Here is a 22,621-nt window from a genome sequence, read left to right on the forward strand (position 1 = left end):
ACTCCTTTGGCTATAGAGATTAGATTTTAATTTTTTCATCTTGTGATATCTGAGACATTGCAGATTAATGCCCCATCGGTCGTTTTTTCGGTCTTCAAAATTGAGGTTGGGACCATTTTTGGATAGGTGTGCGTAATACGGGTTATGGTCGGTCTGTTACTTAATTTATAGTGGCTGTTTTCCACAATTTTTAAGTTGCAACACCTTAACTAATACCCTTTTAGGGTATTAGTTAAGGTTTTGCCCTTTAAATTGTAAAGATTAAACCATCTGCAAAAAGAAAATAAAAAATTTGCGGAGGTAAAATAATTTACCAATTATTTAACATTATTTTCGTAATTTACATGACATGAGTCATATCAGAGTGGGGCAAAACCATTTTCCTCTACATTACATAATTCAACATATTGCGTTTTTAGTTACTAACACAAAATAATAGCGCATCAACATGCTTTGAATTGACGAAAAAATAAATCGGAAATATTGTTATATTTTTATATCATGTAGTTTATTTAATCACATTAACGTAAAGCGAACGTAATTTATACTTGATTTATTAATTATTTAGTAGCTACTTGTTACATGTTTCTTTAAGAAAGGAAATTGACTTTAAAACGTTAAATACACATTACTTAATAAATTTATAAAAAATAACTAAGCCATTGAGTACAAATACGTTTTAAACAAAAAAAAGTTAATTTACAATCAAACATGTGTATAACAAATTTAAAAAATGTAAACTTTCATCTTTTATATTGCATTAATGCGTCATACGATAATCCTAAATAAAAAATTGTAAAATATATGTAGACATAGAATGAAGAGAGAGGGAGAGAAAGAAAAAAAAAAAACCAAACAAACTGAAAGGCAATATACCTGAGTTTCGGTAACCTGTTGTTGTACTTAAGCTACTGTCATGCAGCTCCTCGGTGTTGTTTTATGACGTTATTTCATGTTGGCTCTTAGTAGAATTTAGTTTAATTTAAAAGACATTACAATAGATTTAAAATACTAACTAAAAAACAAAATAACTAATGCTTCAAATAGCCAAACAATAAATCGATAAAAAAAGATAAAATGAAATTGAGATTTAAATAAATTGCATTTATATAGCAAAACATATTGACTTGATTTATAGAAAATTTTAAAAGCAGAGAGTTCAATAAATTACGAGCCGTTAAATACAGGAAAGTCTCCCTATTTTGATTGGATGGCGAAAAATTGGTCTACAAAGTCCGAAAAACATTATTCTCGTTTGCCGGACTTAGTGACTTCTATATGATATATGTGGAATACGTATATGAAATATTATAAATATATTTTTAGAGATAAGGACCGCGTGAGACACATATTTTAAAACAATAGCTAAAAAAACAATTTTTTTTGGATAAAATGGCACTTGGAGCCGTTGCCAAAAACACTAAAATTTTAAATTACCCCAGCCATCGCATCTAAAAATTTACACAATTTTAACAAAATCTTTTTGCCATACTGAAAGGGTTGTTCGAAAGAGATTTTTCACAATTTATAATAGGCAAATATATTTGACCTAATTTGGGGTAAAACATTTGACCGAATTTTGTAACTTTTTTGATCTGTTCCCTGACTCGAATCAATTTTATAAAAAATCTGCCGCGCTTAAATCACAGAAGACAATAAAACCGCAACAACCCCCGTTTTCAGAGGGAGTAATTGCAATTGCAAAAAGAAATAAAACAACATCTCTGTCCTCTATTCTTGCTCTGATAAAAATATCTCTTCACTGAAAACCATAAACAGCTGCCGCTGCTGCTTCATGGAAGTAATAAACAAATGCTGTGGAGAATGAACTAATATTTTTAATTATAGATTTCATGGTGTTTATTTGTAATTGTTGATTTAAATCCACATTGGGTACGGTAAAAAGTGTGTTGTTGAAATTTTAAAAGTTTTTTTCTTATGTGAATACAGAATTATGTATAAATATATTAATTGATATTTCATTTGCTCTGAAAATTCTGAATACACCCAAACATAGAAAACAGGTTAAAAGCTGGACTTATATAATGACTCATTAACTCCAACATTTGCTTACTCGAATTAACTTATCTGCCCCTTGGAGAGCCGACATATTGGGAGTTAAATATGCAATTAAATATCTACAAAACTGCAATTACAAATATAAATTGGTAAATGAAAGAAGTTTTGGGAATGAAATTATCGAAGTTTTTATTAAATTAGTTTAAACTAATTTAATAAAAATACTTTGTTGTATAATACATTACACAATTATGTGTTGCAAAAGCTCTGTTATTTAAATAATATTATAATGATGTAACCAACATTATTTCTTTATATAATCTATTAAAAACAGACTACTGAAAGGTTATTAAAACATCAAAAAATGTAACACATCAAAGACAAGTAAAAAATATTTAATTAAACAAAACTAGTTAGAGTGAAACTTTTTCTAAATTGTAAAAAACCACAATCAAATCTTTTACTTTAACACTTCACACCAAAACTGTTAATCTCAGTAATGCACAAATGTGTTGTATAAACATTTTCAATAGAAACTCCAAAAACAATAAGAATCACACTACAACATAATTTATCTTGTTCTATTACTGAAGTTGCATCAACATTTTTTCTAATAACTCCTTTTTTTAAACTAACTTATCATCACTCTTTTTCTTAACTGAAAAATATTTTTTATAGTAACTACTAATCCAGTGTTTGATGTAGTAATTCATGTTAATGCTTGATAAATCCACTTTCAGTTCTTCCTTGGCTAAAAACAATGGCTAAAATGGCTTCTTTGGCTAAAAACAAAAACAATTTCTTTAAAAAATATCTAAAGAAATTGCTGCATAAAGTCTTTCATATTAATAATATCATCAATAGTTGAGTATTACTGGATCTTGAAGACAAAATATTTAATATTAGATACCTTCAAAGTTATAGGTACATAGTTACCAATTTGATACTTCAACTTTGGCCACATAGTCTTTCATAAAGTCAAAAATGAAAAAAAAAAAAATTTTTTATATGGCTATTTCATTAGTCAATGAGTTTATTTGCATAGCATTAAAAATTAGACAAAGTAAATACTATATGCATGGTCAAATAAACGTTTTTTTTTAACTTTGACAAATACTTCCGGATATATTAAACTTTGGATAATTGTAATGTCATGGTTAATTATTTCCGGAGATAGATGAGCAGTATCTATGTTCAGTTCATTTTCAGTCAACATATGATTTGTATGCGATTTTCTGTACCCAAAAAATTCCAAAATTTTTTTCTGATCTAAATTTTAATCAATCAAAGTAAAATAATAAAAATCAAATTGCAAAACAATCAAAAAGGTAAACTAATTATTGAAACAAGGGTTTCAAATAGGCTAAAGTGTATATATGCAATGGTTTAGAACTTATGCTAGCTTTAAGTTTTGGAAAAAGTAATGAATACAACATATATGACACCAAATAAGCAGTATTGATTGAAATTAAAAAATCAAAAAAAGTATTTTACCTGGTGATAAAATGTTTTTTTTAATAATACAATTAGTTTGTGTTTCAAGTTTTGGCTTCTTTAATTTACTTGATGACTGTAATTGAGAGTCTTGATAAAAAAAAAAAACATATTTAAAAGCATAAAATTGAACATATAGATATCAGTAAGGCCAAAATATATATATATATACCTTTTATTTTTAAATTCCAGTTGGTAAAATCAAGAAAACTATCTATTTCATCTGCAGAAGGCTTTGCAAGTCTTATGTTTGATGTTTTACGCTTTTTTTTTGTTGAATAAAATGGAGACTGCTTGGTTATTTGAGTGTTTGATGGAACATTACTTTTGAAATGTAATTCATTTTGCTTATTTGTTGTTAAGTTTAAAAAGGTATTTTGAGCTAATGATATATTTTTGTGTAAGCTCTTCAAACCTTCTTCATCTGATACTGTACTACAGGTAACTAAATTAACTAGATTGTTTAAATTTTTAATAATGGTATTTTTTAAAATATTAATATCTGCAGGTTCACATCCTTTTACAACTTTACACTCTAATTCAATAGAATGTGTTGGCAAATGAATAGGTTCATTTTTTTTAGTTTCACAAACCCTGCTAAGACGATGTATTAAATGAATGTGTTTACAGGGGATATTTTTGGTTAGAAAATCCATACAGTCGCAACTATATAAATGAGCACATACTTTACATTCTGGACATTTTGTGAGGCATTCGTTTATTTCACACAATTCTTGGTGTTTTAAAACTCTGTATAGGCAAGCATTTGTTTCAGACTGTACTAGCCTTGCTCCTTTATCATCCAAAGTAAAACTTTCATTCAGTTGCAGACTTGCAATGTGCCTAGAATGCACCATTTTCAACTTGAAGCTGATTTTACCTTTAGTTAATTTTATTATTCTTTCATATACTTTGTCTCTGTTAAACTTTAACAAAGCAAACAAGCAATTATCAATTCTTTTATTATGCTTGCCTTGTAGGTAACTGTACTTGAAGACTTTGTGAAAAGATTCAACATACATATTTGTATTTATGCCAAGACCCATACGATAACAGAATGCCCAATTTTGTTTATTACTGACCCAATATTTCTCAAAATACTCCGCAAATAATTGTGTTAAATCAGATGATTGCAAGTAATTCATTAATAATTGTAAATAGTCATCAAATAGGTTTCTATCACTTAGCTGTAAAAGAAAGCGAATACGTTTGTATATATCTGCTTCCATTTCAATATTGTGTATTTTTTTATGCAATTCTTCTCTCCAAGCTTTATCAACATGCCAAGTACACCAGAACTTTAAAGGCTCACACAAATAAGCATCACAAAACGCTTCGTAATATTGTGATGCCATATCACTCATTATCCAAATTGGACAAAAATTTCCAGAATGTTCTTTTAGTTTTATAAAAAATAATTTTAGAAATCTGAATGAATCACTATTTGATATGCACCATCCAACAGGTTGCCCCTCTCCAAATTCATCAATAACTAATATTGTTGTCAGCAGAAAATCATAGGCATTTGTGCCATGTGTAGAATCAATACAAACACCATTTTTGCCAAACTGTTGTAAAATTTTTTTTTGATGCTCTGTTTGCATTATAATGATAAAGTCAGCATCTTTAAGTTTATTAAATGTATCTGACTCTCCCTGTAATTTATAATGTAAAACATGATTATTTTCCTTCATTTGCCACTCTTTTAGCCAAATTGCAACACTATCTTGGTCATTAGCATGAAGCTGTATAGAATTAATGTTAAATGCTTTTTCGAGATTTTTAATATCTTGGTATTGAGTTAAATGTAATCTGGATTGAACAGAACCCATTTCATCTCTAATATCATCTAGGATTCTATCTTTGGTTACACCCATTTTTAGTTTGCTGGCAATTTCTAGTCTTTGAGCACTTGATAGGGAAATATGTTGAATTTCATTGCTATGTCCATAGTGAGAATAACAAGCGTGAACCAGAATTGTTCCATCTAAGTTTTGGTAAACTTTTAGAGTGGATGTGCAATTTTTTGCAATTTTTCGAGTGCCTATTTTGTAAAATATTCATTATGGTAATAAATAATCTATTATGGTAAATAGATAATTGTAACTATTAAGATTACAATTAACTGTACTTATATATTATACATAACTTTTTAAATTGTTTTAAAGAAAGATAATAAAGAAAATTCTAATAATATAAACAAAACATAAAAATAATTAAAAAATAAACAAAGTAGTCTTCAGAGACTATTTCAGTGAAACATACCACTACTTTTAGCTATTCTTTTCTTTGCCATGCTTTTATAAAATCCACTTCTGTTGCATTGATAGTATGATACTTTCCTACCATTTTTATCCAACTTTTCACCAGAAGGTAAAACATATTGCATTGAGTTATTACTTTCAATATCTGATTTCCACAAATCAAATTCTAAACATTAACAAAAAAATGAAACAACAATTATAAAAAAAAGGTAATAAGAAAGACAGATAACTGATTGTTTAATTCCTTTACAAATTTGGCAATGATTCATAATATAAGAAGCTACTATTCTGAAAGATGCATTATAAAAGGGCCTGCAACAATAACTTACAATATAAACTATGAATAATCTACTCCTGTGAGTATTGTGAAATTAGTTAACTATTTAATTTTTTTTTTTTTAAATCTTGAAAACAAAATGAAACTCAAATTTAAAGAAGTAAACAAAAAAATAAATAAAAATCATTTTTTTTATAAAAGCATATAAAACAATTTACTTCAAAAACATATAACTACCTTTAAAATTAGAAAATGATAATTTTTCTTCCTGAAAAGTATAAAAATGAACCGCAGATAAATGTTTTCGTAAACCATTAATTTGTCTGCATTGAAAACCACATTCTAGACAAAAAGAAATGCCTGACTGAATATATGCTTGAGCTTCATTAATCAATTTGTGCTTATTTTTTATATGTCGCTGCATATTCTTTTTTTTGGTGAAAGTAACATTGCAAAATGCACATTTTAGAGATGAAAAATTGTTACTTTCTATATTAACAATAATATTCTTATTTAATGATGATTCAGAAACATTTGTATATTTGAAATCTTCATTAGAAGGCACTTCGAAACTGCTAGAAACTTTGCCTAAAGCAGGAACAACAAAATCCAAATTTATTTCTTTACTAATAAACCATGACATTAAAACCAATCTTAAATATTTAGAATATTTTGTAGGCTCTTGTAGAAAAATGTAATTATTGTTCTCTCTTTTATCATTGCTTATTATATGTACAAAGTAATCATAATTTAAACAAGATATCGCACAAATTATTATAGTAATAACTCCACAAATATTTCCACATGTCTGCTTTGGGTAGTTTCCTCTGCATAATGAACTGCATTTTTTGACGCCATATCTGTGCGTTTTTGGATCATGACAGTATGTAATGCTAACCTCTTTATTTAAGTGATACAATTTTCTGATCAATAATTTAACTTTACATAAAAAATCATCTGGAACTGACCAACCTAATGAATCTCCATAGTAAAAACTACACTCAATATTATTATAAACTGCAAATGCCCAATGGGAACCAGGATTAAAATCTGTGCCAGAGAATGTTTTTTCATTGTTTCCTCCAACATTTATAATTAATATCAATTTAATAGGGACAGAAGTTAATCTTGACACATAATGCTCAATATTTCCTATAAAGTTAAAGTAAATTACCTTTGAATGGCTTTGAATAGAATTTAAAATACAAGATATTTGCATCATATGATCTGAGGAGAGCCATCTAGTACAGCATAACTCAGCTAAAGTATTAGGGTTCATCCCATATTCTGAAATTTCTGTACTAGCTGGCTTTCTAAAAAGCAATTCCTTGAATTTTTCAATTAAATTTTGAGGAGGGAATATACCAATTGATTTTGGTACCAACTTTGGAGAATTAAACCATGTCAGCTCTTGATCAACTGCTAATTTGATCTCTTGAACCCTATGAAGCGCTATTAGATGCTGAACACTTTCATAGAGGAATTTCCCTAAATTACATTCTACGTAATGAATTCCACTTGCAATATTATTACGGAGAGATAATTCAGTTGACCATCTCATTAACTGATGTTTAGGTGGCAAACTCATAAGAGAAAACACATCTTCAACTTTATCAAAAGAAAACTGGCTGGTTTTGATGGAATAATCTTGAACAGTTTTTATAAATTGTTTATGTGACTCGTATGCATCTTGTCGATTATAACTATTGATCGTAAGCTGATTAAGCTTCATTTTGTTTAGAGATAAGCTACCAGATACCTTAAACATAAAATTTGTTATTTAGAAATAATAAAAAAAAAGTTTAAAATAGTTATATTATTAAAAGAAGTAGCTAACTCACAATCGTTATTGCGAATTAGAAACTGGAAACTGTAAGCGTGCTCTTTAGTATATATATTTCTATATATATATATATATATATATATATATATATATATATATATATATATATATATATATATATATATATATATATATATATATATATATATGTACATCCATACATGGTCATAAAAACATAAACTTTTTTACGATCCGGCAAACGATTAAGTTGTTATTCGGGCTTTGCGGAACAAGATTTCTTATCCAATCAAATTAGGGAGACTTTCCTGTATTTAACGTTTAGTAATAAATTAAACTACCAATGAATTATTTTTAACAAAATATTGTTATATTATGAAGAATGTTTTATTATAAAGAATGTGATTTTAAGATATCATGTTATGCTGATTGAGTAATGGTTCAAGTTTACTATATCTAAGTTTAATTAATAAATTTAATTGGTAAAAATAAAATTTTAATTAAAAAAGACTAAAACAAACCATATAAACAAAATATTTTATTAAAGAAAATTAATAAAAAATTACAATTATAAAAAAAAAGTGAAAAAAGCGGCAACAAAAAGGTTATAAATATCATCACTGATAGAAGACATTTACAACCTTTTGGTTGCTGTTTTTTCTTCGGTGTCTCCCAACACCCCGGTATGGATGGGCCCTCCATTTAAAGGAAGGCTCATCTATACCGCAATTGGTACACCACTTATTAAAGGACCTCTCCGAGAGAGGTCCTGGGTGTTGGGAGCGATATCTTTTGTATTGCTCAAAAGTTAACGGATCTAAAATTAAAAATAGAAGGATATAATAAAAATTAAAAATATTTGCAATTTTATATAATCAAAATATAAAGCATATCCTCACCATTTTCACAGGATGAAGAGGATGCTAAAAATGTTTAAAAAATAAAAACAATAAAAAAATAAAAAAGAGTTAAACTGGTAAAAAATTTAATCTTAATAAAAATGAGTAAAATGCGAAGTTGAAAGATGTCATATTTGAATTTATCTAAATAATATTAATAATTTAAATAATTCTTTCACCTATAACACATATTTCTCCGGAAAAATAATTAAAATTTAAAACACAGTCCTACCAGTTGTACTTCTACCAGACACTAAAGATAAAAAATATACCTCAAAATAATTGATGAAATAATATTGACATAAATATATTATAATTTTTTTTACCTAATCCCTTCATTTCCTCCATAAAGTTGCCTAAAGTAAGAAAAAAGACAGCTGAAGCTAAAACTAACAAAAAGTAAACTAAATTTGACTATAAACTAAACCAAAAATATAAACTAAGATAAACTTTAAATCTTAGTATCTGTACCTCAGAAGACAAAGGTTGATTGTCCAGAAATGGCTTTTCACTTTTTTTAATTTTTGATTTTTAATTTTTTTCAAAAATATATTTAATTTGCTTCAAGAAAAATTAAATAAAACACAAAAAAATAACAAATTTAAACATCAAGAATAAGCCAAAAAAGACTAATTATTTTACTATTTTCTCTCTCCTTGACAATTTCTACAATGTGACAACTGACCTTGGACTTTTGAGTTACAGAGATATATGCTTCATTTATTTAACTATAATAATCATAATCATATAATTTATACTTAGTTTTTTTTCCAACTCTCCTAAAAGAACAAATAAAATAATGCTTAAGTACTTGAAGTTTTAAAATTCCAGTTACAGTACAAATAAACAAATTCCTGTTAGCAAATATCTAATAGCAAAAAACACTGACTTAATTCTTCCTTGACTTCGGTATCTAAATAATCAAAGCACTTAAATGTATAGACGGTAAAATATCTACTTAACTTTTTAAAAATTAACTCATTTAACTTATGTAACTAATACCATTATTAGCTCTTTCTTTAACAACTAAAGAAAATAAATCTTAATTAAACTTACTTGATATAATATAATAAAAAGCTGTCTTACTGAGAATTTTAAATTTCTACTCTTTATTACTGACAATTTAAAGTAGGACCTAAGTTCTTGGTCTTATTGTAAAAATTATATAAACCTACTATTTTACTTTAAAGTCAACAACGTTTTTTTAAAAAACATTTTAGTTACTTTTTAAAAAAATAAATCCTTTAAAACTTACTATCTCTCTCTACATTGTTGGCAACTAAACAGAAAAACAAACAATTGATAGTGAATTTTCACTATGGTAGTAGGTTAAGTAGATTAAATCGATCTTTGATCTATTCAATCGGCTCTAACTGTCTACAACCTTATCATTAAACTAAAACTATTTTCTACAACCTAAAGTAATTTAACATAGACGTATTTTTTAAGTAATTAAAAAATATTTAAGATTATAATGCAAGATTTTAAAAACCTGAAATTTTAAACCTACTTAAAAAAAAAACATTAAAAAGTTTTTTTTTTCTATTTTTAAAAGGTAAAAATGCTTAACTTACTTTCTCCTATAATACTGTTGTCATTTAAACAGAAACGCAAACAAATATTGAATTCGATTCTTTCTTAAACCTCTTTAATTACTTCAATATTAAAATAATTATTTAATCTTTCTGGATTGAATTAATTTACATAGATTTTCGTCTAAACCAATTTATTATTGTAAAGTAAATTTAAATCAACAAACACAAAATAACTGCAATTGCAACATTTCATTATAACAAAAGGGAACAAAACTTACTTCTTAGTAATTCAGCGACTAAAAATAAACATATCTTTAAGAACTAACTACCTAACATGATACGAATCAGTAACATGACACACATCTAAATAAATACAAACCTTCATCGACGATTTGGGACATTCTATTAATTAATTCGATATAAAAATAAAAAGAAATATAATAAGAAACAAATTTAATATAAAAATAGACATATTAAGATATAAAAAAAAAAATGCAAACGATTTAAGTGATAATAGAGTATGTAAAATCAAGATGACCGTGTTGTCATAACAATAACAATTTATAAAGTTCTCTCCTTTCTTCTCAGCTTTTACAATTTATATATATTTTCCAAATTAATTGTGTACAATGAATTTCTTTACAATGAATATATGACGCACGCACAACGCTCCTTTTGATGCGCTATACAATAATGCAATTTTTACGCTAATTACAACACAGAATATAACCTATTTGAAAGATATGATAAGATGTAATAGAACAGATATAATAGAAACGTGCTTTTTTAAATAACTGGAAATTCCAATCTCAAAATTCCAGAACAGAAGAAAAACTAACAGCGCACAAACAAAACCTGTCCTTCACTAAGCGTAACAAAACAACCAAGAGTAACTAAAAAGTAAAAGCGCATTTAACTTTAGCATTACATCATTACAAATTACATTACGATTAGCATATTCAATTAATTATATTGTGTTTAGCAATTTTATTCAATGCCTAAAATAACTCATCAATGCGTCTAACTCATTACGCAAAGAATTAGTTTATTTACTAATATGTGCAGTAAACATATCTGGACATGAGAGCCAATTTGTGTTAACTCCATTTTTTGTGAATGAGTAAAATACAAATTTGATATTTATGTCGCATATTCCGTCTGGGCCATATTGCTTTCTAATCGTTGTTTATTGCGGTTTAATAGGAAACCACAATCGATTAAGTCTTAAATCCCTTTTATGAGCCAAAAAATCTTAAAATAGTATTTTTACTGTACTATCACATTTAGCTTCCACATATGTTTCAAATTGGCTTTAAAGGTTACGTAATGTAGCCTTTAAAGCCAATTTGAATCATTTTTGGAAGCTAAATAAGATAGAACAGTAAAAGTAGTTTTTAACCTGACATACTTTCATGTCTGTTAACCAAGCTGACCGCACCCGGGTCTTGTTAAGTCTGTTCAACAGACCATTTTTATATTGTGGCCTCTTTGTTTCAATAGTTTTTGGTAAACGGTAATTTGCTACCATTTACTAAAAATTCCTTTTGTTACTCGAAATTTAATTCTCTTAAATATTTTGACACTAATAAAGGACCTCCCTTCCCCGTTTTTGCTATAATGGTGGCCAGGAGAATAGTTATTTTCATTAAGAGAAATCAAGTTTTTGATGAAGACCTTTTACCAAAATAATAAAATGTAAAACAATGATTTCCATGTAAAAGAGTTTTTCTTTTTAATATATAAAAATATTTAGGATATTTAAGAATTTAACATATATAAGAATTTTTTCTTTCCTCAAAAGTGTTGCAAATACAAACTAAGCTCATTAATTAGTTAAACACCTTATAAAATTTAAATAACTCGATATTCGACAAATGCGCAAAACTACCATATTCATGTTTTTTAAAGGTTTTTAGTTGCGACCCCCGGTTTAAAAGGATCCCCCAAATTAGGTACAACAAATTATTAGAGATAAAATAGAGAAAATTTAAAAATAATTGAACTAATTGCATATATTTATATCATTTTAACTGACAAAAGTTTACAATAAAAAGAAATCAGCGTCAATCGTAAATCTTAAAGAAAAAAAAAAAAAAAGGAATTATGATACCATAATTACACAAAAAAAAAAAACACCACATAAAAACTGAAAATCAATTTACCTATTTATAGTAACCTATTTTGAAATAAAAGTTCATTTTAAACATGAAAATGTAACTATAAAATCTGTTTCGAAGTACAAAAGGATTAACAATTCTAAAAAAAAAAAAAAAAAAAGTCAAATTAAGATATAAATTTCTTTTTTGGCATAATGATGCCTTGGCTTTTAGTAAATGAACAAAAGCAGTAAGTTTCAATAATGAAACTACCTATTATTCATTTTTAACAATAGACACCAACGTGAAGGTAAGCCAAGTAGTCTATCAACACAAAACAGCACAACAAAAACACATAACAATAGAATATTTACACCCTTGATCCTAAAATCCAGCGAAAATAACAAACCAAATTAAAATATGAAAAGCAAAATTAGAAAACCAATTTAAAGTTAATTATATATTTATCTTTTTACTCAACATATAACTACATAAAAGTATATTTGTTTTTACGTTCAATATAAGTTATTCAATTACTTCAAATTTAGGACATTAAAACACCCTAGATTTAAAGATCAAGGTTGCATACTCTCTCATACACATTACGCTAAACATTAACAGACATTATTATGTGTTTCCAAAATAATTAAAAAAGGCTAGACAACACCTAGCTCTAGACAGTAACACCGCCTGGCACTAAATGCTGCCAAGTCACACCTCTGCTATAAGTGCACCGCTTGGCTGGCAAGATTATCAATCTTGCTCAACATAATGCCAAGTCACACCACTTTGAAAACATGGAAACAACATAATTTAAACATATATACGACTATAAACAAATATGGTGGTATATAACACATATAAACATATTTTATAACAATATTAAATGACAGATATATTTATCAAAAACTATGAAAAAAAATATTAAAATAATAAATAAAGTTATACATACAAAATATGCTCACAACCTAAAAACAGTAAATTTTCGAAATGAAAATCTAAAGACTATAAATTAAGAACATTAGAAAATATAACATTATTTGTGTAACACTTTTCACCTACCATACCTTGAATGAGATGTTTATCAATTTTGAAAAACAAACTATTTAATGCTCTAGTTCTTGAACATGCAACATATAATTGACCATGAGAGAAACACGGTTTTTTGAGATATACCCCAACTCTATCAAATGTTTGACCTTGACTTTTGTTAATTGTCATTGAATAAGCCAATCTGACAGGAAACTGACGACGTTTCAGAACAAAATGTAAATTAGAATCCGATGGAGCCAACTGAATTCGAGGAACAAAAACTCGTTTACCACCAGAAACACCTGTCAAAACCTCTGCATCAATGTAATTATTTTGAAGAGCACAAACCTTCATTCGAGTACCATTGCATAACCCAGCTTTGAGATCTAAATTTCTAAGTAGCATAATTACACAACCAATTTTCAATTTTAAACAATGAGGTGGCATACCTGAAGGAGTTAAGCTGTTCAAAAACTCAACAGGAAAGTGATTTCTTTCATTAAGGTTATCAGTGTCAATTTGATCAGCACTTAAATATATTTTGACCTCACCCGGCAGACATTCAAGCACTTCTTCATTGATTGATAATGAATCAACATTAGTTGGTGTTAAAATCGCGCGTTTTGAATAATCATTTTGATCAGCATCTCCAAAAATCTTTTCAACAATCGATTCATTTTCTCTAATAATGCACTGATTTGGTATTTCAATGCATCCTTTAGAAGGATCCTCTTCTTTGACAGGTATTGTTCCATTCCCAAGTTTTAATAGCCATTGGGAAAATTCACCTTCCCCATCTTGTACTCTCATATTTTAAGTTAATGCAAACTTCTGCACCCATTGCCAATGCAAAGAACATTTTATACACGAGTCCACAATTTCAGCTGGTTGTCCTCTTTTCACAACAGGCAGAATTTGCCTAAAGTCACCACCAAAAAGAATGATTTTTCCTCCGAACGGATAGTTGTTGTTGCAAATATCTTTTAACAACCTATCAATTGCATTTAAGGCATGTTTAGGTATCATGGATGTTTCATCAAGCAAAAACAAACTAACTTGTCTTAAAAAATCCCCGTGCATAGAGTTAGGAGTTACATTACATGTGCTATTATCTAATATTGGAACAGGAAGTTTGAATAAGCCATGCAATGTAGATCCATTTGAAAGAAGAGTTGCTGCTATGCCAGTCCATGCAGCTGTAGCAGATTTAAAGCCCCTACTTATGGTTTCAGCAATCAAATAATTATAAGTAAAGGTTTTTCCATTACCAGCTGGTCCATCCATGAAAAACAATCTAGAATGTTGATTTTCTACACTTGGTTGCTCATTCAGTGCAGCAAGAATAGCATTACATACATTTAATTGATTGACATTAAGCAACAGTCTCATTCGATTGGCTTCGTCAATAGATTGTTGAACATTTTCATTAAAATTTTCTAGATTTAAGCCTATAAACTCATCAATAACAGGCAGATTGTAATCAGCCAGCGTTTTACCACTTTGATTAATAATCTTCTCAATTTGATGAAGAGTAGCTTGTTAAGCTATTAGAAGAGGGACTGAGCGGTGAATGAAATCTTCCATCATAAAAGCTTTGTATGTATTCCAGAGATGTATAGGATTGTCAGGTTCACAAAAGGTCAAAATAATTGAAAACAACTGTCTAATTTGCTTTGGCGTATGTGTTAAAACCGCCTCAGAAAGAGTATTCTGCCATTCAGTGTCATCTTGCAACAAACCTTTCAAAACACATGCTTCACGAAACGTTTCAAGGACAATACCATAAACAGTACACACATCCTCCCAAGACGTTGCTCCTTTTACTTGCAAAAGTAACAGTCTAAGAAAAAACAATTCTCCAGTTGGATTAACTTTATACATTCTTACTATCACCTTATCACCACCCCTTTGTTTAATCTTCCATTTACAATGTTTGTCATCAAATACAAAGTGATAAGGAATGTCTACATACGAATAGCAATGTGCTCTTTCATTTTCTGTATTTAACTTAAACCATGCTGTTAGGTGCGTATCACGTTGAGCTGCACGATCTTAAGCCATTTGTTCTGCTCCTTCTCTAAAATACACTAACTGATTTTTAGGTAGATGAACTTTAAGGCGTATAATAGTGTGTGACATATGACTTATTGGATACTCAAAAATTCGCCACAATGCTTCAGGTACACTAACATAACGACAATCTAAAAAAGTGTTTACTTCATCATGATTAATTTGTTCACTTATTTAAATATTGGCACAGTTGTGACCCTTGTATATGTATTTGTACAAATATTTAACAGCCTTAACAGACATGCAAGCTTCAACATTAATGTGAGCTTGATATTTCTTTGATAAACATGGATTGTAAGGTACCACCCAGCGGTTATCTACATTGTCACCTTTAATATTTATAACCAAACCATTATCACGACGTCTATATCGCGGATAACCATTATGAACTGCTACTGTGTTAGCATTAAATTCTTAAGGATTGTTTTTGCTGCACACCCCATCTTTCATGCAGGGAGAATTCGGATTCAGTATGCCACATGGACCGTGAATCATGCAAGTTTTAACAACGTCATAAAGGTCTCGATTAACAATCGGATCTGGTATTTCAGCAGATATTAAATTATTGATATCATGTGCTGTTTCAAGCTTATCATCATTTGCAAAGTGAATTAAAATAAGAACATGTGGCAAACCACGCTTTTGAAACTCAATAACCTGAACATGTGTTACAACTTTCCCTAATACACCATGCTTAAAAATGTCATTAAGAAGGTTATTTAATTTGAGTTTAAATACTCGAATAACCAAGTCAGGTCTATCATTTGCTGTCTGACCTGGATATTAATTTTCAGTTATCTCGCGCCATTTTGGGTTGCAAGTGAAAGTAATAAAAAGATCTGGTTTACCATACTTTTTAATTATAGCCATAGCATCTTCAAAGTTTTCTTTTAAAGCTCTAGGACTTCCTACATAAGTTGATGGCAAAACTACAACACGCCCTGGTCTAACATTATGATCATTTCTGAGGTTGTTTACATGGTCGTGTAAGACATAATACTGCTCGCTTCTCAGTTTGTTTTGGTTATTTCTGATGAAAGCAAGGCGCTGGCCTTCAATTTTAACATACGCATCAACAGAATATTGCTGAAACATTTTTTTGCCATAAAAGAGTGAAGAAAAAAATTGTCTAACTGAAAGTTTATAATTGTAATACTGAGATAATGTAACATGATTTCTAACCAATGTAGCACGCTCAGGGTTGTGAACCAATTGATTATGCCAACCAGCATGACCCCTCGGAAAAAATAGAGGATAAACCATAGGATCTAAGTTGGCAGACAAACTTGATATAGTTTTAAGAGGATGACCTCTTGGGTAAATAACAACTTCCCTGGAAGCAGGTGTTGCACCATCTTCACCAACAAATACAACTGCAACTTCGTTATGTGAAGGGAGATTATAGCGACGTCTATCTTGCCCTTCAAGTAAAGGCATTTTTACAACTGACACTGAGCGACCTTCTAGAGCTGCTCGACGAACTTCTTCATCTTCCACTTCAGCCATGTTTTTAAATGCAAGAGCAAATGGGTTCTCTTCACTAATAATAGTTTGCAATCGAAACATTAAATCATTTAAGCAAAGATCATTACCACGTTGTTGCATTCTAAAATTTACTGCTGCAAGTGGATCATAGATGTATAGTTGACAATATGTTGGCAGAACATCTTGATTTGGTCTTAGATTACCTATACGATGAAAAACTTGACCACATATTCTAAAACATGGCGGCCCATGGTTCATGGGTTGAACTACATTAGCTTCAAATGAAGCAAAAGAAAGACAGGCATTATAATTTCTAATATATTTTAAAAAATTCAGATTGGCATTTCTATCTGCATAGTTCCCTTTAAATAAATCTTCTAAATCTTGTGGAAATGATGAAGGTTGCGACAAAACTACCTTTCCATTATGGCAACATAAAAAATGTGTTTCATCAGGAAATTTCTTAGCCACCACAATGCTGACAAATATAACTCATTTCTCCTAAATAATTATAATCTGGAATAGTATTGCTTCTTGCTATACAATACATTCTTTCGTATCTAGCAGCATTTCTAGCATTTTGTCGATTATTAATTTCATCTCGCCTAAGTCTATCTCTTTCATTTCTGCGACGATTATTTTCAATTCGTCTAATTAAGCTCTCCTCATTTGGGTTTGAATTATTTGCTGCTTGCCGAGCAGCATTTCTAGCATTTTGTCGATTATTAATTTCATCTCGCCTGAGCCTATTTCTTTCATTTCTGTGACGATTATTTTCAATTCGTCTAATTAAGCTCTCCTCATTTGGGTTTGAATTATTTGCTGCTTGCCGAGCAGCATATCTAGCATTTTGTCGATTATTAATTTCATCTCGCCTGAGCCTATTTCTTTCATTTCTGTGACGATTATTTTCAATTCGTCTAATTAAGCTCTCCTCATTTGGGTTTGAATTATTTGCTGCTTGCCGAGCAGCATTTCTAGCATTTTGTCGATTATTAATTTCATCTCGCCTGAGCCTATTTCTTTCATTTCTGTGACGATTATTTTCAATTCGTCTAATTAAGCTCTCCTCATTTGGGTTTGAATTATTTGCTGCTTGCCGAGCAGCATTTCTAGCATTTTGTCGATTATTAATTTCATCTCGTTTGAGCCTATTTCTTTCATTTCTGTGACGATTATTTTCAATTCGTCTAATTAAGCTCTCCTCATTTGGGTTTGAATTATTTGCTGCTTGCCGAGCAGCATTTCTAGCATTTTGTCGATTATTAATTTCATCTCGCCTGAGCCTATTTCTTTCATTTCTGTGACGATTATTTTCAATTCGTCTAATTAAGCTCTCCTCATTTGGGTTTGAATTATTTGCTGCTTGCCGAGCAGCATTTCTAGCATTTTGTCGATTATTAATTTCATCTCGCCTAAGCCTATCTCTTTCATTTCTGCGACAATTAACTTGCCTATTAACATTTCCATTTTCTAAACTAATATCTGCTTCTAGCCTAATATCATCCATTTAAACTTCACTTTCAATTGAAAGTTATACGAATCAGAAAAGAAACGAATCCTGAAGATCGCGATCTTTCCTATATAATTTCCTTTCTACTCTAAATAGCACACACAAATAATTTTTAAATATAACAGACTGCCATTTAAATTAAATTATACAATAATCTTATGACTATAAAAAAATATATATATCAGCTGGGAGATGTTTGAAAAAAATTGGCTTAGCAAATAATTAAAAAAATTATTAAAAACATGCAATTCTAATAATAAACATACTGTTAACAAAGAAAAATTAAAAAAAAAAACAAAAAAAATAAAACATTGTAAACCCTTTTTTGCAAATTTAAACATTATTTCTTCAAAAAAAATTATTAGCAAACATTTTTTAAAAATTCACAAAGCTCTACAATATTTTGTTCTTCTATACCACATAAATACATCATCTGATAAATCTAAAATAAAAAAATGTAATGAATAAGTAAATAAATAAGAAAAACATTACATACAAAAAATGAAAATCCATGAACCTTATAGAGAAAAGCTGTAATGATTTACCAGAGGAGTTGTAAAGTATTAATATTTTATGCTACCTTTTACAAAATAATTCATGCTGGAACATCATGATTCCAGAATATTTATAGCAAAATCATGTAGTAAACAGCGCTAAAGACAAAAAATCAAATTGAGATAAATCAAATTGTATATATGGCAAAATAATTTGTATTGACTTTTAGATTATTGATTTTTAATAAAACTACCTATCCATTTTTAACAATAGACACCAACATGAAGATAAGCCAAATGTCTATTAACTCAAAAGATAACAAAAAAACATCACAGCAGCAACACACAACAATAGCACACACCATAAGTTAATATAATGTATGTAGATAATAACTTAAGTAAGATAACATTCATATAAAACAAAACATAAGTAACAACATTACGCAAAATGTTATTGAAATACATTATTATGTATTTTTAGAATAACCTTTAATAATAAAGGCTTGAAAACAGCTAGACCTAAAGCAGTAACAGTTTGACACTAAACACCATTGTGTAACCCTCTGTTAAAAGTACATCACTTGGCTGGCAAAGTTGACAAATCTTGCTCTACACGTTTACCAAGTAAAAGCACTTTGAAAACACGGAAACAACATAATATAAACATATGTACCAACTATAAACACATTAAATATGTTTAAATATGTATATAAGGTTAAATATATATACCTCATATACATATTTAAACACATTTTTAAAACAATTATATAACACATATCAACACATACACAAACAATAAAAAAACACTTTACTTTATTTTAAAAACACATTGATAAAACTATCCCCCACATCTATATGGCCCGAATTGGACCATATAGATGTGGGGGATATGTGGTTTCAACAGGATGGTGCCACTTGCCACGCAGCTAACGGAACAAAGGCTCTTTTGCGCGAAAAATTCAATGGCCGTGTTATCTCACATGGTGGCGTTGTCAATTGGCCGCCAAGATCATGTGATTTGACACCGTTGGACTTCTTTCTTTGGGGGTATTTAAAAGAAAAGGTGTACGTTGATAAGCCAGCAACAATTCAAGAGCAAAAGGATGAGATAATTCGGCACATTAACGCCATAGAACCTCAATTATGCCTCAGCGTCACCGAAAATTTGCACCATTGGATGAAGGTGTGCCACCGAGGTCAAGGCGCCCATTCGGCCGATATTTTATTCCATACATAATTGAATCATACCATATTATCATAATAAAGAGATGTTACAATAAATTCCTTAATAATTTGTGTTTCATTCAAATTTAACATCGGCCCTTAAAATTTAACCACCCTTTATTATCAGCAATAATGCAATACAATTTCTTCTTAAATAAAATGATTTTTTTTGTTATTAAGTTTCCCTTTTTTATTGTAAAGTTTCGCTTTTTTTTCAACTAATTCTATGAAATAGAGGTAACATAGAAAGTATAATGTAATAGAAACAGGAATTTTTTGTATCATTAACAAAACTATGTTTCTTACATTCATACATTCATAAAGTGAATTTTGGAAATTTATTCTTCTAATACATTTTTAGTCAAAAATATATGGTTCTATTGTGACAAATAATATATGACTTTTCTATTTTACTTAATAAGAAATGAAGATTGTTGCTAATCCCCTTATTTCCCATAGATTAGATTGTGGGTTTTTTGAGTTATTTTTTCATTTTGGAAATCTTTTTTGACTGATGGATTTTGTAACCCATTTTGATGCATATTCTGTTAAACTGATCTGTATTTGCTGGAGAGCTGAAATATTATGTTCAACATGGAGATTTATACATCATTATATAAAATAAAATGAAGTTTCCTTTATTTTATTAGCTTTCATATTGATTAGCAGACAGTTCAGTAGTTTTTTATAAGAATGATGAAATTTAAAAATTATATTGCTAGATGGCTACCTAGTTTTGCTAGATCGCTCGCATTTAGTTTGGTAATATAAGTAAAAACTACTAAAGTAAATTATTTATTACTTGATGCCCTCGATGGAGAAATTGCCACATTTAGCATTTTGTGACAAACTTAAACTTTAAAACGCTTGTGTCTTAAATGAAAAAAGAGGCCGCAAAAACCATTTAGAAAGATTAATGTGTTTTTTAAATAAGTTTTAGTGAAACTGAATTTTAAGTAAAAGAGAACTGTTTTAAAATTACTTATATTAAAAGAATATCTTTTATTCCTTTTTTCTTATTTTAATTGGACTTTAAGCATTATATCATTAGTTATAAAAGAAATTTCATTAGTTATAAAAGGCACGCTATTTTTAAAAAACCAGGAACAAAAGTTTTGCTTTTTTTTTACAAAAGTCATTTTTTAAATAAATCGAATTCTCTGAAGTTAATTAGAAATGGTGCGTTTTCTTAATTTGTAACACTTAAAAGTTTTTGATGTTACAAATTTGTATTTATTCATATAACGTATTTTTTCTAAATTATTTAAACGGATCAAAGGAAAAATAAGTTTAATGAAATGGCAGTTCTGCGCAACCTCTTGGTTTGAAAGACAAAGTTAAAGTAATTTCAGGGTCTTAGGAAGTCCGTAGATAGGTGAAAAATTGGGTACTTAAGTGAATTTTAATTATTAAACGAACAAAACTCGACTTTTTTTTTTTTTGCTAAGTACGGTCGATTTTCTAATCAGAGCCATACGTAGATATGACACTTTACATACTCTAACTATCATTAATTTTTAAACTAATAACTGAGATGAATAAATGATTTCAAAGTATTAATGAACTACTAATTTGACAAAATAACAAATTATCAATTTTAAGGAAAAAATCTAAAAATGGTTCATTGGCAGACAGGTATCTGTCAAAGGAAATAATATTTTTTTTATCATCTAAGATCTCATTTTAAGACTACAGTATAATTAAAAAGATTGAAACTATGTTCAATAAAAGCTAAAAAAAAAACTTTCAAAACGGAAAAAAAAACAACATTTAAAAAGGAAAAAAGTATTTCCTTCGCTTTTTAATTTGATTTTTTTCAGAGTTAGTAGAACTTCCAGTAGGTTATTTCATGTGGAAGATTTATGAAAAATTTATGAAAAATTAATTATCAAAAAGTCACTTAAAACAGAGCTGCCAAATTTCAATCTGGAAAAAAGTAATAATATAACATTTCTTCAACAGTTAAAGTTTCCTTTTAATGGATTTTTATATTTTTTTATATCTTTTTATTAATAATTAATTTTTAGGAAGAAAACCTTCCACCAGAATTTAAAGATTCACTTTTAGCGAAAAAAGAAAACATGAATTTTTTAATCACTGAGCTTTGACAGTGCTAATATTCTAAAGATGACAAAGATGTGACAATTGCTGGCTAAATATCCAAATAGCTATTAAAAGTACTACATGTCAAGTTCACACCCTCAATATATGATATCAAAGATAACACCAAAAGTTAGTTAAACACTTTGTAAAAAAAAATGTTTGACAACATTTAAGTGACATATAAAAAAAAAAAAACCATAACTTATCTAAAATATTTTGAACTCAAAGTGTCGTTGGTGTAAACAAGACACTCTTATTAAACTATTAATGATTAAAAAGAAATTAATAAAAGAATTTTTCATACCTATAAACTTA

At 28.7% G+C, this 22,621-nt stretch overlaps 4 protein-coding genes across 6 annotated transcripts; all 4 read right to left on the reverse strand.

Moving 5' to 3' along the window:
- Nucleotides 1-2,271: 2,271 nt before the first annotated feature.
- Nucleotides 2,272-8,011, reverse strand: LOC149876500 (uncharacterized). Of its 3 annotated transcripts, none has more exons than XM_090075219.1 (7): nucleotides 7,896-8,011; nucleotides 6,292-7,813; nucleotides 5,779-5,943; nucleotides 3,686-5,557; nucleotides 3,514-3,603; nucleotides 2,930-2,986; nucleotides 2,272-2,801 (listed from the first exon to the last, which is right to left on the reverse strand). In XM_090075219.1, exons 2-6 carry the CDS (start codon nucleotides 7,784-7,786, stop codon nucleotides 2,952-2,954), a joined length of 3,657 nt encoding a protein of 1,218 aa, XP_089931345.1. In that variant the 5' UTR covers nucleotides 7,787-7,813; nucleotides 7,896-8,011; the 3' UTR covers nucleotides 2,272-2,801; nucleotides 2,930-2,951. The 3 variants fall into 3 exon arrangements, with proteins under 3 accessions (XP_089931345.1, XP_089931344.1, XP_089931346.1); XM_090075218.1 differs by having other exon boundaries at nucleotides 2,930-3,288; XM_090075220.1 differs by lacking the exon at nucleotides 7,896-8,011 and having other exon boundaries at nucleotides 2,930-3,288; nucleotides 6,292-6,396; nucleotides 7,229-7,570.
- Nucleotides 8,012-8,722: 711 nt separating this feature from the next.
- LOC149876501 (uncharacterized) lies at nucleotides 8,723-14,276 on the reverse strand. The gene is made up of 5 exons (XM_090075257.1): nucleotides 13,867-14,276; nucleotides 9,757-9,780; nucleotides 9,081-9,143; nucleotides 8,987-9,007; nucleotides 8,723-8,778 (listed from the first exon to the last, which is right to left on the reverse strand). The coding sequence occupies exons 1-5, from the start codon at nucleotides 14,225-14,227 to the stop codon at nucleotides 8,723-8,725; spliced, it is 525 nt and encodes a 174-aa protein (XP_089931383.1). The 5' UTR covers nucleotides 14,228-14,276.
- Nucleotides 14,277-16,116: 1,840 nt separating this feature from the next.
- LOC149876502 (uncharacterized) lies at nucleotides 16,117-17,230 on the reverse strand. Its single transcript, XM_090075169.1, has one exon. It carries the CDS (start codon nucleotides 17,228-17,230, stop codon nucleotides 16,271-16,273), a length of 960 nt encoding a protein of 319 aa, XP_089931295.1. The 3' UTR covers nucleotides 16,117-16,270.
- Nucleotides 17,231-17,426: 196 nt separating this feature from the next.
- LOC149876503 (uncharacterized) lies at nucleotides 17,427-18,482 on the reverse strand. Its single transcript, XM_090075167.1, has one exon. The coding sequence runs from the start codon at nucleotides 18,480-18,482 to the stop codon at nucleotides 17,436-17,438; it is 1,047 nt and encodes a 348-aa protein (XP_089931293.1). The 3' UTR covers nucleotides 17,427-17,435.
- Nucleotides 18,483-22,621: the final 4,139 nt, after the last annotated feature.

This window comes from Hydra viridissima, unplaced genomic scaffold, assembly GCF_058129835.1.
Source record: "Hydra viridissima isolate aposymbiotic clone 2 unplaced genomic scaffold, HvirCarnegie_v1 scaffold_19, whole genome shotgun sequence".
NCBI classification, from domain to species: domain Eukaryota; kingdom Metazoa; phylum Cnidaria; class Hydrozoa; order Anthoathecata; family Hydridae; genus Hydra; species Hydra viridissima.

What these genes read in the sequence shown, in the direction of transcription:
- LOC149876500 (XM_090075218.1), bottom strand. Translation starts at nt 7,786, where the DNA reads ATGAAGCTTAATCAGCTTACGATCAATAGTTATAATCGACAAGATGCA. An exon ending in ATCATTTTCTAATTTTAAAG is followed by an intron (nt 5,944 to 6,291) that starts GTAGTTATATGT and finishes GTTAATGTTTAG; the next exon opens with AATTTGATTTGTGGAAATCA. An exon ending in CTGGAATTTAAAAATAAAAG is followed by an intron (nt 3,604 to 3,685) that starts GTATATATATAT and finishes TTTTTTATCAAG; the next exon opens with ACTCTCAATTACAGTCATCA.
- LOC149876501 (XM_090075257.1), bottom strand. Translation starts at nt 14,227, where the DNA reads ATGAGAGTACAAGATGGGGAAGGTGAATTTTCCCAATGGCTATTAAAA. An exon ending in GAACAGCTTAACTCCTTCAG is followed by an intron (nt 9,781 to 13,866) that starts GTATGCCACCTC and finishes TATTTTCTTTAG; the next exon opens with TTGTTAAAGAAAGAGCTAAT. An exon ending in TAAAGAAAGAGCTAATAATG is followed by an intron (nt 9,144 to 9,756) that starts GTATTAGTTACA and finishes ACTTTTTGTTAG; the next exon opens with TTTTAGCTTCAGCTGTCTTT.
- LOC149876502 (XM_090075169.1), bottom strand. Translation starts at nt 17,230, where the DNA reads ATGAACCATGGGCCGCCATGTTTTAGAATATGTGGTCAAGTTTTTCAT.
- LOC149876503 (XM_090075167.1), bottom strand. Translation starts at nt 18,482, where the DNA reads ATGGATGATATTAGGCTAGAAGCAGATATTAGTTTAGAAAATGGAAAT.